At 36.6% G+C, this 18,190-nt stretch overlaps 1 protein-coding gene across 3 annotated transcripts in view; it reads right to left on the reverse strand.

The window, feature by feature from the left end:
* Positions 1 to 18,190, reverse strand: part of TENM1 (teneurin transmembrane protein 1) — a gene marked incomplete at both ends in the record, with an annotated part of 571,653 nt that overhangs the window by 266,705 nt on the left and 286,758 nt on the right. For all 3 annotated transcript variants that reach the window (XM_082681806.1, XM_082681807.1, XM_082681805.1), the window contains 2 exons: positions 4,444 to 4,654; positions 5,803 to 6,002. In XM_082681806.1, the coding sequence (XP_082537932.1) occupies positions 4,444 to 4,654; positions 5,803 to 6,002 (411 nt within the window). The remainder of the gene's footprint in view (positions 1 to 4,443; positions 4,655 to 5,802; positions 6,003 to 18,190) is intronic.

Here is an 18,190-nt window from a genome sequence, read left to right on the forward strand (position 1 = left end):
CAAAAGCAAAATGGACTTTAAAATGTAACCCAGAAGACGAAGTCTATTGTTTATTTTTCAAATTTAGGTTGTAGCAAATAAAAATTTCTTCTCTAGCACCTAAAATGCTTAATCTACTATCTTGACAGCTTAAATACGATAATCAGTATTTCATTTTCATTAATAAGTGACAACGGAAAGCTTTTAAAGTAAGTGTTCATATTAAATTCACCACCACTAAAAGCATTAGAACCTAAGTATTTTGTTGAGAAATGCTTTCTTGACTGTAAATGCTTATCAGTTCTTTGCCACTAATTTCCCTTCAATCCATTCTTAGAGAAGAATAGGTTTCAGGGGAATTGAGAAGGCTTTGAAGGTGCCCATAGGTAGTTGTGGTGACATAAAGATGTGCAATGCAACAGTACTTTGATAAGCCTTGTGTTAAGTAACTTGACTGAAGAGGTATAAAGTTATACAAAAATCAGTCTCTGACGAGGACGTTAAAAACTGTTTTTAGTTTAAAACTGTATTTGAGTATGATAGCATCAAATTCCAAGTCTGTGAACTATTATGATATGCATGTTTTACTCCTGTAGCTTAAAAAAATAATCTTCTCATTACTCTTTTCTGGAAGTTTTCCATAACTTAGCACTCCTGGATTCTGACTTTTATGTTCTAGCCCATTACACTCATACTTCTCATATGTACCAGTTTTTTCTTTTCAATCCAAATTATCTACTTCATCTAGTTTCACTTGGATAAGCTATTTCCAATTAGAAGGAAATATTCTAGTAAGTAGTCTTGGCATCTTCCATTAAACTATGAGAATTTATAAAGAGAGTTGGGAAATAGCATTTCTTCAGTTGTGGCCTTTTGACCACCTAGATCAGTAGGATCACCTGAGGCACTTAAAATGCAGATACCTGAGCTTCACTCCAGATTTACTGAATTTGCCTCTGAGGGATGCAGCCCAGTAATCTACATTCTAGCAAATACCTCAGGTGACTCTACAGGCGATGACCGAATTAAAGCATTGAGAACCAATGCTTCAGATAGTAAATTTCCAGGTTAGAGGAATTCTAGTCTAGACTCGGAATTCTGCAATAAAAGCAAGAGGAAGAAAGTGGTATCTAGTCCATTTAGGTGATTCTTAGAAAGCTGAGAATGAATCCAGCGGCTGTGTGGATAGCCACCCTATTATCAATCAGAGATTATTCTTCTGACATCTGTGTGAATACATCAGATTCCTTTTTGCAGGTTTATGGTGGCCTGTTTTCTGATCCCTGTGCTAGAAAACTGAACTGGATAAGAAACTGACACGTGTCATTTGCTGAACAACTGGGCTGGCAGGAATGTAACATTTGACAATGAGCTAACCATTTTTAACTCATTAAAAAATTAGTTATTTTCAGAAAATCATTAATTTATTTAAAAGGTCATTACGAAAAGGCACAAAGGGTCTTTTTTTCTCTTTTCATTCAGAGATGGAACAATTATTATCTATTTTCTTATCTTGCTTTCTTGTACCAAAAAGTAATGGCAGTTCTTAAATCTACATTTGGATTTCCCCTGCCCTGGATGGTTAATAGGAGGCCATGGAGGAAGCTTTCAAAGGTAAATATACTTGAATTTAATTTCACACCAGGTCCTATTGACAACTTTATGGAAGCAGCCTTGTGGGAATGTAGCTATTGTAGAAAAAATGTTTAATAAAGTTTGCTATCAAAATGAATAAAAATCCCTACATCTTATTGACTTATCTAAGAACCGTTCCTGGGCCCATAATGCTGCACAGAGCTTAACACCTGCGATGCAAATGAGAAGAGAAGGCAATATAGGAGGTTTTGGAAGCTGCCATCTCCACTGGGTATCAAAGAGACATCGGGATAGCCTAGGGACTCCAAAAGGAGGATGGCTACAGCAGAAACACATAGATAACTAGTGATGAAAAAGAATGTGCTTTTCTGTTTATACTGGCCTCCAGGAAGTTTGCCTTCTATCTTTTAAATCTTACTTCAGACTCACTTCCTAGACACCAGTTCATTAGAGTTGAGAATGATTTTAAAGTTCTATGCTTCAAACCCTGTTTTTATGCTACAGCCTAAAGCCCCTTGGTTTCTGCATCTGCTCTGATGATGGGTTTTGCTTCTGGCAGGTTTTCTCATGGGAAAAGCCAAAGCTAACGAATAATCGTATGGAATGAGTATGGTCTAAAGGGCAGGGGTTTGGAATCAGAGATACTGAGTGTCTCCAATCTCAATTTTGCCACTTGCTGGCTGTGAGACTTTACCAAATTATTTACTCATCCCAAGCCTCTGATTCCTTACTTGTAATGTAAGTAGCACTATACCTATGCTATCGAGGTTGTGATGAGAATCAAACAAGATAACTGAATGTAAAGCATCCAGCAGAGTGCTTGGGGTGGAATGGCACTCCATAGATGGTATATATTATCATGTTATTGAGCAGGTTGGCTGAGATTAGGGGATATTGATAACTGTGTCTATACAGCTAGAAAATAACATATAATAATATAGGCCAGTAGCTAGCCTATATTAGTCATTCAATAAATGTTGGTTATTAATGCTGTTTTGATCCCTATGAGTAGCAGACCAAATATAGTTAAGATCAATCAACTGACTCTAACATTATCATGAAATAGACAAAGGAGCAACATTTAGAACAGTTCATACAGACCTTAATTTGTTTAATCAAATACATTATCCTCTTTTTTACTATGATTAAGATAAAGTACAAAAACATAAAAATAATGGGGAGAATTTAGAGTGAATAACTTATATACCTTTGACATTTTGGGAAATTTACTTGGATTCTCTTTAAGTGGAATTATAGGAGAAATGTTTCTGTTGCTTCTAATCTTAAAGACAACAGAAGAGTAAAGAAACTGACTTGCATAAGGAAAAGCAAATATGTTGTTGCAGATGAAACTAACAGCTTCATCTCTGGATAACAGAAAATTATATCTCAAAGGTTAGGTTCTTTGGGGGGAGGAAGTAAGGAACAGGAAAAAAACTTCAAGCATGTTTCTGGGTCTATTGATTTTTGAAACGTTAATAGCTTGGTTAGTGTTTTAACTTGAGCTTAGGGGTAAGGATAACAGGAAGAGAGAAAATCTTCTTCACAAATGTTTTAAATCTTCTAATTCCTCTGATTTCGTAGGAGAAACTCAACCTCTCATAACTCATTAGTATTTGCATTATCAAAACTAGGTCTTGGTGGACAAATATCATGAAAGGTGTGTCTGCTGAATTTGCCCCACTGAATCTGTGAGTGGCAAAACAGTGTCATGACTTAAAATACTTTTTTCTCTAATTTAACAAACACTTTGTCTTTTGAAGATGTAAGATCAGTGGAGTTTTCTCTAGGGGGAAAATCATCAGTGCATTTTTATTGCCTTTCTGATTACTTCAGAGGAAAGTTTTTGATAATCTTGCAGCGGGAATACCATTTTCTACTGACAAAAGGTCTTCAGCATCAAGTAAAAATAAAACATAATTGTTATAAAGAGCAGATGGTATATCTATTAACAGTCAACACAATTTCCTAAACATATGGTTGAACAGGTTAACTAAAGGATAAAGTGGTGAGAGGTGTATAGAAAACTGACAGCTGTAAGATACTGTCCCTTCTTTTAAAAGACATGTGTTTTAGGAAAATTCACACAGTAAAACTGTGTCTGTGAGTTGTTTACCCTTAGGGCTCTAAATCTGCTAAGATCTCAGCTTTATTCACACAAAGGGTTATGAGGAATGACTTCACCCAAAAAAATGACAAGAGCTTGCTGTCTCTGATTAACTAGGGTGAAAGTGAATAACAGTGTGTGTAGACATTGTATTAAAAAGAACATGCTTTAAAAGGCTCTGAGTGCAGTGAAAGAGCCATTGTGATGATTTTTAAACTAAACAGTTCTAAAGAAAGAACTTTGAATGACCCAAGTTATTATCCTTAAGACTCTTCTCCACTCTTAAGTTGTATTTTTAAATCTTAATGGTTCTAGAATCAGTTGTTGTAAAGAAGAACTGGATTGATGCTAGTTTTTTCATTTAAAAAGGTATTTATTCACTTTTTCTTTTTTAATAGAACTTGAATTAACAGGGCTTCTCTTGCTTATTTCCCTTCTTCATGAAGTTGTTCATCTATGTATTCTCGGTAACAGTATTAATATTATCCAGGTAAGTATTCCTGTTGAAAACATATAAAAAGGAGCGTGGCAAGTAACCTAAAATAGCAGCAAATAAAGGAGCATTTTAAAAAGCTTAATCAACATTTAAACAACATTACTGACAACAACAATATAAACCTTTCTCATTGTGACCTATCCCGAGTAATGACTTTAAGGTAGAATGAGCAATATGCTTAAATAACATCTGTATCACTTTCACCGCTGACTGTGTCTTTCTGGAGTTATACTGTCAATTCAAAATCATAGCCAAGGCAGCTTACCAATTGCTGTAGTTAACACAAATACTTGCTCCATCTTTTTTCCATCATTGTAAAATGCCAGATACCAAGGCCCTTGGTCCATATACTCTATGAAACCTGTTTCTTGCAGTGAGGTTAAGATCAGGTTCCGAGGGGAGTGCTGGGTATCATCAGAGCTCTTGGAGTCCTGTTTGACCAGTTGTTTTCCATCCATTAGTTTTACAAAATCAAACTGGAACAAATACAAACACAAATATGAGCCGCTACTCTTACTTCTAAGGCTGATAAACATCTCTCATTTCAATTGTGCTACTTCATACTTCTTTGCTTTGGAGGTGGGCAAAGTGGAAGAGGTTATTCATTCTTAAGACTATCTAAACCCAAAAGCATATTATTAATTCTGAAAAAAAAACTCTCTACTATATTTATAAATGTTATAAACCTTTCGGTTTTAGAGGATTAAAAATAACTGTTTAAAAATAACAAACCAAGAAATATAAAAATTCTTATTTAGTATTATGCAAGAGAATCTTGATATTTTACTAAAGTATCTGATAGAAGATACTGGAAAATAGACATTCCCCTTGAAATGTTACCATGACCTTCTTTACAAATTAAAAAGTTTTACAGTTTTTAAAACAAATAAATGAACAGTTGAAAACTTGAGAACATTCATCATAATTTACTACATTTGTGGTAACATATTTAAATATTCAAGGACCCTGTCCTTTTTTTTTTCCTAATCGGTGGACAAGCACATGGCACATGTATCCCAAGCCCCAGATGGTTATGATTCCCTATGCTACTTCTTAGATGGAGCAGGGCCTCAAATGGGTTCATGTAAGGAAGAGATAAGGGAAGGAAATTAAGGGAAATGATGTGGCAAAGGTTTATAAAAGGGTCTTGTAAACCATAGAGGTTTTACATATTTGTGTTTTTATTAACAATAACAAGGGAAAAGTTTTACCTGCAAGACAAAACGTGCCTTTTTGACTCATTTCCCTCTTGATTTGCATTCCTTTATTGGGACCACAGGTCAGGAATGTATGGAAGCAGCGGAGGAGGTGTGGGCACCAAAGCTAATAAGTAAGAGGAGGGGGCTGGGAAGGCTCATGACCATCCTGTTCCAGGAAGCAGAACTCAAGTTGCAAGAATATTTTCTTAAACTCCCTTTTTTGAATCTGCTCTGCTAAATGCTAGTCCTTGTTTCTCAGTACCATTTTTTTCATTCGCTTGACTGTGATTATTCTCGATATTTGCTCATTACAAAAACTGTCTGCCTTCACCTTTGACTCCCACATACTTTGCAAGTCACAACCCCTAAACTATTCATCTCACCACTCTCTAAAAGGGTCAAGAAATACCTATAATATCAAATACCTGAGTATGTGTAGGTGGAATGTTTCTTCTGCCATAAATTCCCAGCAGAGAGTCCTTGGCTAAAGAAATATTGAATTTCAGATATATAGGATGGTGGATAGTAATCTGGAAACGCCAGAATAAGCCAGGCGGAATGGTCTGCATGACCTGTGCACCAATGTCAACTTCTCCGGTGTCTATTGCCCGTCCCTTCTGAAACACTGGTTTTAGAAGTAAAGAAAATTATACATAATATTAATCTTAATTTATAAAGCAATGGTTTTTAGATTTTCAAGAACAGGTATATCAAAAAGACTTACTCAGCTCTTTCTTCCTCCTCACCCCACCCATCTTTTAAGACTTTACCCAAATTTAATATCTTCCAAGGAGCCTTCCATAACCAACCACTATATCAGTCTCTCTTTCCTCTAAACTACTATTGCATTTATTTCCATCATTTGAGTCATTTTAACCATTATTTACTGAACTTTGTCTTGATAGCTGTAGGAGATACAAAGATGAGTAAAATACAGTTCTCGCTCTTAACGAACTTTGAATATAAAAGAGAAAATAGGACAAGTACACAAATATCCGCATTGTAAAGAAAAATACCTGAGCTGGGTATACAAAGGAAGGAAAAGGTTTTGGTTGGAGGATACTCATCATTCCTAGCTGTCTCAGTCCCCTTTATATTCTTTAATTTTCTCCTTAGCACTTATCACCACCTAACAGAGCACATGTTTTATTTATTTATTGTTTATCACCTGTTTTCTCCCAATAGAATATAAGGTCCATGAGGCTGTGGCTGTTTTGTTTATTGCTTTATCCCCAGTAACTAGAAAAATATAGGCAAATAGTATGTGATCAGTACATATTTATTCAATGAATGAATGAAAGAATGAATCAGAAAAGCCTATGTATGGGAAGTGGTACTGAAGATGGGCCTTAAAGGATGGAAAGGATTTCAACAGAGCTGTTGGGAAGGATTTCCCATGTGAAGGGAACAGCTTGAACCAAAACAAAGAGAGAAACCGTAAAGCTAAGGTGCAGGGTATGGGTATATAGAGAGGAGCAGTTGGAGATAGGGCTGGAGGGAAAGGACGGCATGATATTCTATAGCTCCTTGAGAGCCAGTCCTAAATAGTTTACTTAGTAAAAGATGGAAAGCCATTAAAGGTTTTTAGGAAGAGGGGAGAGGTTGGGTACATTAGAAAGGCTAATTTTGGGACTTCCCTGGTGGCACAGTGGTTAAGAATCCACCTGCCAATGCAGGGGACACAGGTTCGAGCCCTGGTCTGGGAAGACCCCACATGCCCCGGAGCAAGTAAGCCCATGCACCACAACTACTGAGCCCGTGTACTGCAACTACTGAAGCCCGCGCACCTAGAGCCCATGCTCTGCAACAAGAGAAGCCACCGCAACGAGAAGCCCGCGCACCACAATGAAGAGTAGTCCTCTCTAGCTGCACCTAAAGAAAGCCCGTGCTCAGCAACGAAGACCCAACGCAGCCAAAAAAATAAATTAAAAAAAAAAAAAAGGCTAATCTTGAGGCAGAAAGTAGGATGCTTTAGAGCAGGAAGGCACAAGAACGATATAGGAATTATGGGGCAATAATTCAGGTGAATGACATGAAGATCTAAATTTAGGGTAGAACCAACAGCTCATGTGGAAAAAGTACATTCAATCAATTGTAAAATTAATAAGTGGGACTACATCAAACTAAAGAGATTCTGCACAGCAAAGGAAACAATAAATAAATTGCAAAGGCAACCTACAGAATGGGAGAAAATACTTGCAAACCATATGCAGCCATCCCTCAGTTCTGTGAGGGATCACTTCTAGGATCCCCACGGATCCTAGAATCTGTGGATGCTCAAGTCCCGTATATAAAATGGCAAAGTATTTGCACGTGACCTATGTATATCCTCTCATATACTTCAAATCGTCTCTAGATGGCTTACAATACCTAATACAATGTAGATGCTATGTAAATAGTTGCTCACTTGTGGCGAATTCATATTTTGCTTTTTGGAACTTTCTGGAATTTTTTTCCCTGAGTATTTTTGATTCGAGGTTGGTTGAATCCGCAGATGTGGAACCCGAGAATATGGAAGGCTAAATGTATCTGATAAGGCATTAATATCCAAAATACATAAAGAACTTGTACAACTTAATAGCAAAACAGCAAATAATCCAATTTTTAAAAATGGACAAAGGACTCGAATATATATATTTTCCAAAGAAGACATATTAATCGCCGATATGCATATGAAAGTTGCTTAACATCACTAATCACTGGGGGAATGCAAATCAAAATCACAAAATCACCTCACACCTGTTTGGTTAGATATTATCAAAAACACAAGAGATAGGGCTTCCCTGGTGGCGCAGTGGTTGAGAATCTGCCTGCCAATGCAGGGGACACGGGTTCGAGCCCTGGTCTGGGAGGATCCCACATGCCGCGGAGCAACTGGGCCCGTGAGCCACAACTACTGAGCCTGCGCATCTGGAGCCTGTGCTCCGCAACGAGAGGCCGCCATAGTGAGAGGCCTGCACACCGCGATGAAGAGTGGCCCCCGCTTGCCACAACTAGAGAAAGCCCTAGCATAAAAATGAAGACCCAACACAGCAAAAATAAATAAATTAATTAATAAACTCCTACCCCCAACATCTTCTTTAAAAAAAGAAAGACAAGAGATAAATGTTGGTGAGGATGTGGAGAAAAGAAAACCCTTGTGCACTGTTGGGAGAAATGCAAAATGGTATTGCCATTTTGGAAAACAGTATGGAGGTTCCTCAAAAAACTAAAAATAGAACTACCATATGATACAGCAGTCCTACCCCTAGGTATATATCCAAAGGAATTGAAATCAGGATCCCAAAGAGATATCTGCACTCCCATATTCATTGCAGCATTATTTACAATAGCCAAGATATGGAAACAACCTAAATGTCCTTCAGTGGATAAATGGATAAAGAAGATGTGAGATTTTATATATATATATATATATATACACACACATACATATATATATATTACTCAGCCATAAAATATTACTCAGCCATAAAAAAGAAGAAATGCTGCCATTGGCAACAACGTGGATGAATCTGAAGGGCATTATGCTTAGTGAAATAAGGCAGACAGAAAGAAGTCGATTTCATGGAAACAAGAATAGAATGGTGGTTGCCAGGGCTGGAGGGAGGGGAAAATGGGGTGATGTAGGTCAAAGGGTACAAATGTTCAGTTATAAGATGTTTTGAGGATCTAATGTACAGCATGGTGACTATAGCTAATAATATGGCAATGTATACTTGAAAAATGCTGTCAGTAAATCTTAAGCATTTTCACCACACACACACACACACACACACACATGAGTTGACTGTGTTAACTATGCGAGGTGATGAATGTTTTAATTATCTTGATCTTGGTAATCATTCTACAATATATATGTATACCAAATCATCATGCTGTATATTTTAAATATATATGATCATATTTGTCAATTATGCCTCAATAATGTTTAAAAAAATCACATATTATCTGGGAAGTGTAAAACTGGATTATCCTGAAGAATGGTACAAATATCAACTAACTTCAGATTATTATAAATTTTAAAAATCTTATAACTTCAAGCATAAATACTAAAAATGAAAAATTTATTTTTTGAACTAGCATAGAGAAAATAATACTGAGATAAAAATCATTTATCTAAACAAAGGTAAGAAGGGGAAGACAGACTAGATGGGACAATTAGAAAACATAAAAGAAGATGGAAGATAAATTTCATATATCTATATCTATAATTAAAAATAAAGAGTACTGAACTAAACGTTTGTGTTAAAAGGTAAGAACCACCATTTGGAATTAAGAAGTAAAATCTAATTATGTTTCTTACAAAAAACATATCTAAAATATAAAGAGAGTTATTTATAATAAAAAAACAAATTATTTCCCCAGGAAGAAAAGACAAGAAAAAAAGAAAAAAAATGGAAGAAGACAATGTAAAGGACAGTTTTATAGCAGTGCTTCTCAAACTGGAATGTGTAGGGACTTCCCTGGCGGTCCAATGGTTAGGACTCAGTGCTTTTCACTGCCAGGGCCCGGATTCAATCCCTGGTTGGGGAACTAAGACCCTGCGAGTTCCCAACTAATGCCCATGCTTCGTGGTCCACAGCCCACATTCTGGGAAGCAAGGTTCTGAGGACCCTGGGAACCTACGTGTGGGGAATGCGGTGGGGTGGTCCAAATTGTAATTTTGTGTGACTTAGTGACAGTAGCAAAAACAGGAAACCTAGAAGGAGCTGGTTAGTATGAGACAATGTTAGTGTATCAGGTCTTTATTATTTCTTGCCATATTTTCTAATTATTTCAGCTGTGCTAGCTTAATATCAGTTTCTTGGGATTCTTTATTATGTGGTGGTGGGGAGGGAAGAGAGAGAAGCAGAGGGGCAAGAATTAGTTTGCCTTGATTTTAAGCAAGGAGGATTACATCTCAGGAGGGCAAGTTCAATTTGGCCTCATTTCACTCTGCCTTTATATTTTGCAGCCATCAACTCCTTTTCCACACCAAACACAGTTTAAAAACACACATGGTCTCTGTCCTTTGTGTTCACCCACTATAAAATTAACAGCCCATTAAGAAACACACCTGCAGTGGCTTTATTCAGAGGCCAGTGCCTTGCAGCTTTTAACTCCCTAAAATACCTCCATTATTGCTTTCTGTGTTAAGGCTAAGAGTAATAACTATTTTAAGAATGTTCACTGTTAACTGTTAATAATAGATTTCAAATGCAATTTTGAACATAATTATGTATTACAGGACACATAATTTTGTGGAATTGACATTTATAATAAAATATGCCCTTTGAGATGATAAATGACCAACTGAGGATCTTATTTTTCAGTGGAAGTTACTTTTTTCCATGTGAGGCAGAACAGTTTGGTCCCTAAAGGGTTGATTATACATTTAACTCCTAAGGTCCTGGAGCGGACAAATCTCTTCAATCAGCAGTAATTAACAGACCATGTTTATGTGGACACGTCTGTTCTCAATTTAATGTTCAGTTTGTTCAACTGCTATCCTCATTAGGGGCTTTTATCACTTGTTAAAATGCATCATTTGGTCATGCAAACAATATTATAAACATAAGAATTTAAAATGTTTTAGGTTCAATTTCTCCAAAGAAGACATACAGATGGCCAAGAAGCACATGAAAAGCTGCTCAACATCACTAATTATTAGAGAAATGCAAATCAAAACTACAATGAGGTATCACCTCACACCAGTTAGAATGGGCATCATCAGGAAATCTACAAACAACAAATGCTGGAGAGGGTGTGGAGAAACGGGAACCCTCCTGCACTGCTGGTGGGAATGTAAATTGATACAGCCACTATGGAGAACAGTATGGAGGTTCCTTAAAAAACTACAAATAGCAGTACCATATGACCCAGCAATCCCACTACTGGGCATATACCCTGAGAAAACCATAATTCAAAAAGACACATGCACCCCAATGTTCATTGCAGCACTATTTACAATAGCCAGGTCATGGAAGCAACCTATTTAGGTTTAGCAACCCATCAACAGACGAATGGATAAAGAAGATGTGGTACATATATACGATGGAATGTTACTCAGCCATAAAAAGGAACGAAATTGGGTCATTTATAGAGAACGTGGATGGATCTAGAGACTGTCATACAGAGTGAAGTAAGTCAGAAAGAGAAAAACAAATATTGTGTATTAACTCATATATGTGGAACTTAGAAAAATGGTACAGATGAACTGGTTTGCAGGGCAGAAATAGAGACACAGATGTAGAGAACAAACGTATGGATATCAAGGGGGTGGGGGGGGGTCGGGTGGTGGTGGTGTGATGAATTGGGAGATTGGGACTGACATATATACACTAATATGTATAAAATGGAAGACTAATAAGAACCTGCTGTATAAAAAAAATTAAAAAATAAAATTCAAAAATTCAAAAAAAAAAACCAGCATGGCACATGACAAGTGCTCAATAAATGATCGTTATTATTTGTACCTAGAAATACCATCATTCCTGGTGCTGTGCAATGTAGATTTTCACCATAGTATTTAGCTCATTAACAGCAAATAAATTCACTTTGAAATAAAAAAAGTGACAAAAAATGTTTTAGGTTCAGCAAACGGTATTTTAAAGGTGCTGTGAACAGTCTCCAATGAATATAGATTCTGTCATTTTTAAAAAATCAGGACAAAACTGGCTGATGGACATTAACCTTTATACATGAGCTTTACCGAATGCTACACCATCTCTCCTTCTGTATTTTACAGCATCATATATTGCATAATAAGGCCACTTAAATGTTATTCACCAAATCTAAAGAAACTCATGAAGTTGTGTTGTTGGAGTTTCCTAGTTATTAGCATTACCAAATATCCAAAGCATATATACATGTCATTTATAAAAATTTTAAAAGAAGATGGTCTTACCCTTTGAGAGCCTGCATCACAGTTAAGACAAGGTAGGTAAAGAGACGTGACAACATGAATGAACATGTGGGCTATAACTTAAATAAAAATAGCAAAGCAAGCTTTTTGCAGTGATTTGGTATTAGAGAAATTCTCACAGCTTGCAGATGGAAAATTTCTCAGCCCCTAACCTTTTAGAGCTTAGTGCATCAGAAAGGAAGATATCTCCCTGTTAGCAATTTACTTCACTAAATAGACTGTTCCTTTTTCACTTCTCCCAAAATTAGTTATGGATTACAATGTAGTGATTATTGGTTAATTTATTATTTCATTATTTTTCTTAATGTAGTTCAAAGGAGGAAACTAAAGAGAAATAAATTACATGCAAAAAAACAATATGTAATGTGATTTCATGATGAAATTCTGCATCAATATAGGTAAGTGGAATAAGTTTGGACAAACTTAACACTGATTCTGATCCTTCATTTGCAAATCGTCAGTGGCAGAGTTAAAATACAGCACTAAGGGTACAGATTTCGTTTTAATTATCATTTTAATACTCATGTTTTAATTATCACTTAATCACTTATTTTACTGAAGCATATCAGAAGGCCCAAGAGGGTCATATTCTTCAGTAACAGGCACTTCCTTGCACAAATCCAAGATGAAGTGCAGACAGCCACGGATTATATCAGACTGTGAAGTACTGTAGCTATCACAGTCTCACCAATATCCACCAATTTAGTTTGAGCTAAACACTCTCTTTACAGGTTGCAACACAGGCATCAACTGCAGAGTAGGAAAAAACAATGGCAGATAGGCTGGGTTGAAGGATGGCAAACTGATGGTGCAAAAGGAGAAGGTCAAGCTACCTGAAAGATAAAATACAGAGGCTGGAATTGGTGACAGACATCATATGTAGTGGTTCTATTGACTAAACCAAAGCTTCGTTCAGACACATACCTGACTACTAATAACATGATTTTAATAGCATTGTCCTTATAAGAGAGGGGGTAAATAACTGGACATATACATGTATTTGTTTTTTCTACTTAATATAGCTAGACTGGATTCAATGATTCTGTGCAAAACTCAGTGGGACATTAGTAGAAGATACTGACACATGGTTATTTAAAAGATTCCACTATCAGGTCCTTGTGTAAAAATGACTAGTTTAAAGGCTTTGGTTGTGTCCATAACAGCAATCTTAGAAGTCTTTTAAAGACATTTGCAAATTCCATAAAAAGTATCTAAGCTAAAAAAGTACCGTTTTAACTGAAGGGAATGTTGTCCAAAGAGATGAAAACGAAATATGCCTTAAGATTCTATTTCCCCTTCACTTCATCCTATAGCACAAAATACACAATCAAGTGGCTTTGGTACGTCTTTCACCTGAATTAGTCCTAGTGTGCCTCTCATGTTTTAAGTACCATCTTCTCTGTGTTCTTTCAAATACAATAATTGTTCCACAGTAACAAGTCATTGTGAAATTTAGAATATCAGTGCTTGGAGCAAAATGGGCCTATTCCCTGTGATCCAAAGGTGTTAAGAGATGAAAAGAGGATGGGGAAAAACCTAACCTGTCCATCTATGTGGCTTTGTATAATTTTCCTTATACGAACCATTGAAGAAAAGTATGTATTCAACTCTCACTTTCCAGATGGTGTATTACACATGCCTTTTATATTGTTACACCCAGGAGTACGCAGGAGAAAGAAAAGGAAGAATGAACCTTGTACATAGTAGGCGCTTGGTAAATACTGTTTCAGTGAATTAATAAAATAGTAATCTTGATAACTTATTTAGTACTGTTGATCATTTATTTTGACATTTCAGTACAAGGTCTGGTGCGAGGAAGAATTGAAATCATCTACATACATAGACCTTTGGGAATTGACTGTGAATAAAATATGTTCAGCAATGAAATACCTCTGTCTTACTGACAATGATAATAGCTGATTGTGTAGAAAAGTCCATTAACTAATCTTACACTTGAGAAATACACTACTGTATAAGTGTAAATAGTTATGTCCACACACTGACAGACTTCAGATTCCAGTACAGTATCTTATCGAGTATTGCATACATCTTCTCAGACAGAAATAAAATGGCATTGTTAAAATCTTACCCTTAATTAAAGGACTAATTTTGAATTGCATTTTGACTCTATAGATCTATTTTTGAACACATATCAGCATTATTCATAACAGCCAAAAAAGGTGAAAATCCACAAAGATCCATCAACCAATGAATGGATAAACAAAATACGTTATATCCATACAGTGGAAGATTATCATACAATGGAATATGATAAAAAGGAACAAACCTTGAAAACTTTATGTTAAGTGAAGGAAGCCAGAAAAGAAAAGGCTACACATTATGACCGCATTTATAGGAAATGTACAAATAGGCAAATCTACAGAAACAGAAAGTAAATTAGTGGTAGCCAGGGGCTGGGGAGAGCTGGGGATACGAAGTGACTGCCAGTGCCTATGAAGTTTCTTTTTGGCGTGATGAAAATGTTCTAGAATTAAATAGTAGTGATGGCTACCCAACTCTGAATATACTAAGAATCACTGAACTGTAGACATTAAATCAGTGAATTATACAGTATGTAAATTACAGCTGGCCCTCCATATCCATGGGTTCCATATCCGTGGATTCAACTAATGGTGAATCAAAAATACTCAGAAAAACAAAATCCCAGAAAGTTCTATAAAGCAAAACTTGAATTTGCTGCACTCAAATATACAACTATTTACATAGAATTTACATTGTATTCGGTATTATAAGTAATCTAGAGATGATTTAAGGTATATGGGAGGATGTGCATAATTTATACACAAATACTACACCATTTTATATAAGGGACTTGAGCATCCACAGATTTTGGTCCCTGGGTGGGTCCTGGAACCAATCCCCGTGGATACCAAGGGACAACCGTATATGGATGTACATATTCCTGTCACTTTTTAAAAAAATTCTAATCATACAACTGTATATCTCAACAAAGCTATTACAAAAAATATGGTTGGAAGGTATAAATTGCCATGGATAACCTACACACACATTCACACAAACTATCATGCACTGTCATAAGAGTTTTGATGTGTTTCCAAATGGTATTAGAAGGTCACCTGTTACCTAGAAGCTGAACTGTCTCCTGGCCAGTACTTTTAGGACATGTAATTGGTAGTTCACAGCAGGGACGCCTATTTTCTATATTTTATACAATGTTAGATGTTTGTTATAGGTAGGTTACTATGATCACATCCTTCTGGACTTTGGGATAGTGGCAGGAGGGCAGGTCATGGCTCATTTTCTGTAGCTTCCCCCTTTGTATCTTCGAATATAAGTTCCCAGAGGACAGGACAGTCACGTCTGTCTAAATTCTTGACATCTACGTACCAGGCATTTAATAAACACAATTATATTATGACCCTCCTATCCCATAGCTGAGAGTAATGAGGGGGGTACATATCTTCTTATGCCAGGTCTTGGGAAAGAGAAGCAGCCAGCGTAGGCACCAGTTCTCATGGGTTGTCATATTGCTACAGATTTTGATACATTTTGAGAATCCAGAAAATCTATAATTATATCAAATTAAAACTTTGTGACTTCCCTGGTGGTGCAGTGGTTAAGAATCCGCCTGCCAGTGTAGGGGACATGGGTTCAAGCCCTGGTCCGGGAGGATCTCACATGCCGCAGAGCAACTAAGCCCGTGCACCACAACTACTGAGCCTGCACGCTAGAGCCCGCATGCCACAACTACTGAGCCCGTGTGCTGCAAGTACTGAAGCCCGTGTGGCTAGAGCCTGTGCTCCGCAACAGGAGAAGCCACCACAATGAGAAGGCCGCACACCACAATGAAGAGTAGTCCCTGCTCACCGCAACTAGAGAAAGCCCGCACACAGCAACAAAGACCCAACGCAGCCAAAAATAAATTAATTAAAAAAAATTAAAACTTTTCTTCACAAATAAAACTCATTACAGAGAGTAATAATAATAACATAACATCTATTGAACGTATTGTGTCCTCTTTTTGAACTCCTACCTCTTATTTCCACAATATCAAAGTGTCTCTCTCATACACAGTGTGCCATACAATCGGTGTCAGTTTATCTCTGAGGCTCCTCCCTCCCCTTCTCTCCTCCTCAGAGACTTTGTCCCTTTACCATCTCCTTTCTTACTAGCACCATCCATGTCTCCCTCTCTACTGGTTTCTTATTCTGTATATTCAAACAACCACACATCTCTCTTCTTTAATAAAAAAAAAGGAATAAAATGAAACAACTGCCCCTTCATCTAGTTATCAAACTATTTATATCCTTCCTTTCCTTGCCAAACTGTCTCCATCTGCTGCCTCTATTGCTTCATTATTCATTTACCACATAGGTTATTACCACCTGCATTTCCCCCTTACCACCCTATCATTCCAGTCTCCTAAACGTGCGCTCTTTAAGGTCAACTAGGATTGATTTTTCTTGTTTCTCAAGGCTCAGCTCAAGCTACTTCTATAATAACAATCATCTTTTCATCTTCTTTCTTTTAAGTCTCTTAGTCACCTAACCATCTTATTTCTATTTCTGTACAACAGTTGGTTGCATGTTATTTTGCACTGTGTGTGTATGTATGCATGTTTCTTCCAGCTCTACTATTTAATAGGAACTTTCTCAAGGGCAAAAGCTATGTCTTCTGCTTCATTTTTTAACTCTCCACAGTACTTACTACAGTTAAAATAGCACCTTGACTCAAAGTAGCATTAAAAATCATGAGCTTCTACTCTATGTTTCTGAATACTAAGATTTCATTTTTCTTCCCTTGATATTATTTTAATGGAGAGTTTGAGGTGGTCAAGAATCTCATACAATTCAACTTTTTACATGTATTCTTCCCTCTCACTGAACCACTGGCAATGGCAAGACGGAATCCGTATACAGTCCTGGTGAAGACACCTTTGGTAGGATGTAAAATGGAAATAGGAAAAGGCAACTAAAATGACTAAGGGAGCACAGGAGCTACAAGTAGTGTACAGAAGTAAAACCAAAGACTCTTAGTATTAGAAAAGCAAAGGCTAAGAAAGGATTTGTGATTATTATCTATGGGATTGCCAGAGTTATGCATAGGAAAAAATGCAGACTTGTGCATTAGATCCTGGAACTTTAGCACTTTATTTTCAAAAGTAAATTTTACATACTAGAGTTACCTTGACTTCACGAAAAAGCTACTAAATGTTTGAACTTCCTCCAAAAATAATACAGGCCGAAAGATATAACTGGACACTCAACAGGATTAGATATACACATGGTTGATAAATTTCTACAATGGACTGCTTCTTTCAAAAAACTAAGACGTTATAAACATGTTATGGGAAGATCCCGTAGCTTTCAAAGGACTACTCCAGGAGGATAAATATGTCATTCTATAGCATACCATTTAGTGCCTCTGTCAGGTGTAGACTATTGGGGTAGAGGGACCAAAAGGCAGACATATTTCATAGGCATCACAGGAAAGGTATGTTTAAAAAAAAAGTTTAAAAAAAGGGAAAATGAGGATTAAAATGAAACAAGAATGAAACGTAAAACATATATGGCCAAGAACATTTAACATGAATTTTTTATAATGTAAATAAGTTGGCCTTTTAGCATAGTGAACGCTTTCCATAAATCTTTTTAGAAGTCAGGCCTCCAGTATGCTTTAGAAAAGCTTTTGTTAAAACTGAGGTATATTGATAAAGTGATTTAATATAGTGGAAAACAAGCTGCAGCACTCTAGCTGGGCCCCCTGAAACCTTGTGTTAGAGAAACATCTATATAGCATTATAGGAAACATTTACTGTAATTTGCCATCAATCTTTAAAACTAATAATGTTATGCTCCCAACACTGTTGTCTTTGTTAGTGCATTACTACTATTTTATTCATGTGGTTTGTTGTGCTTATATGAATT

This window comes from Grampus griseus (assembly GCF_964374135.1).
Source record: "Grampus griseus genome assembly, chromosome: X".
In the NCBI taxonomy this organism is placed as follows: Eukaryota; Metazoa; Chordata; class Mammalia; order Artiodactyla; family Delphinidae; genus Grampus; species Grampus griseus.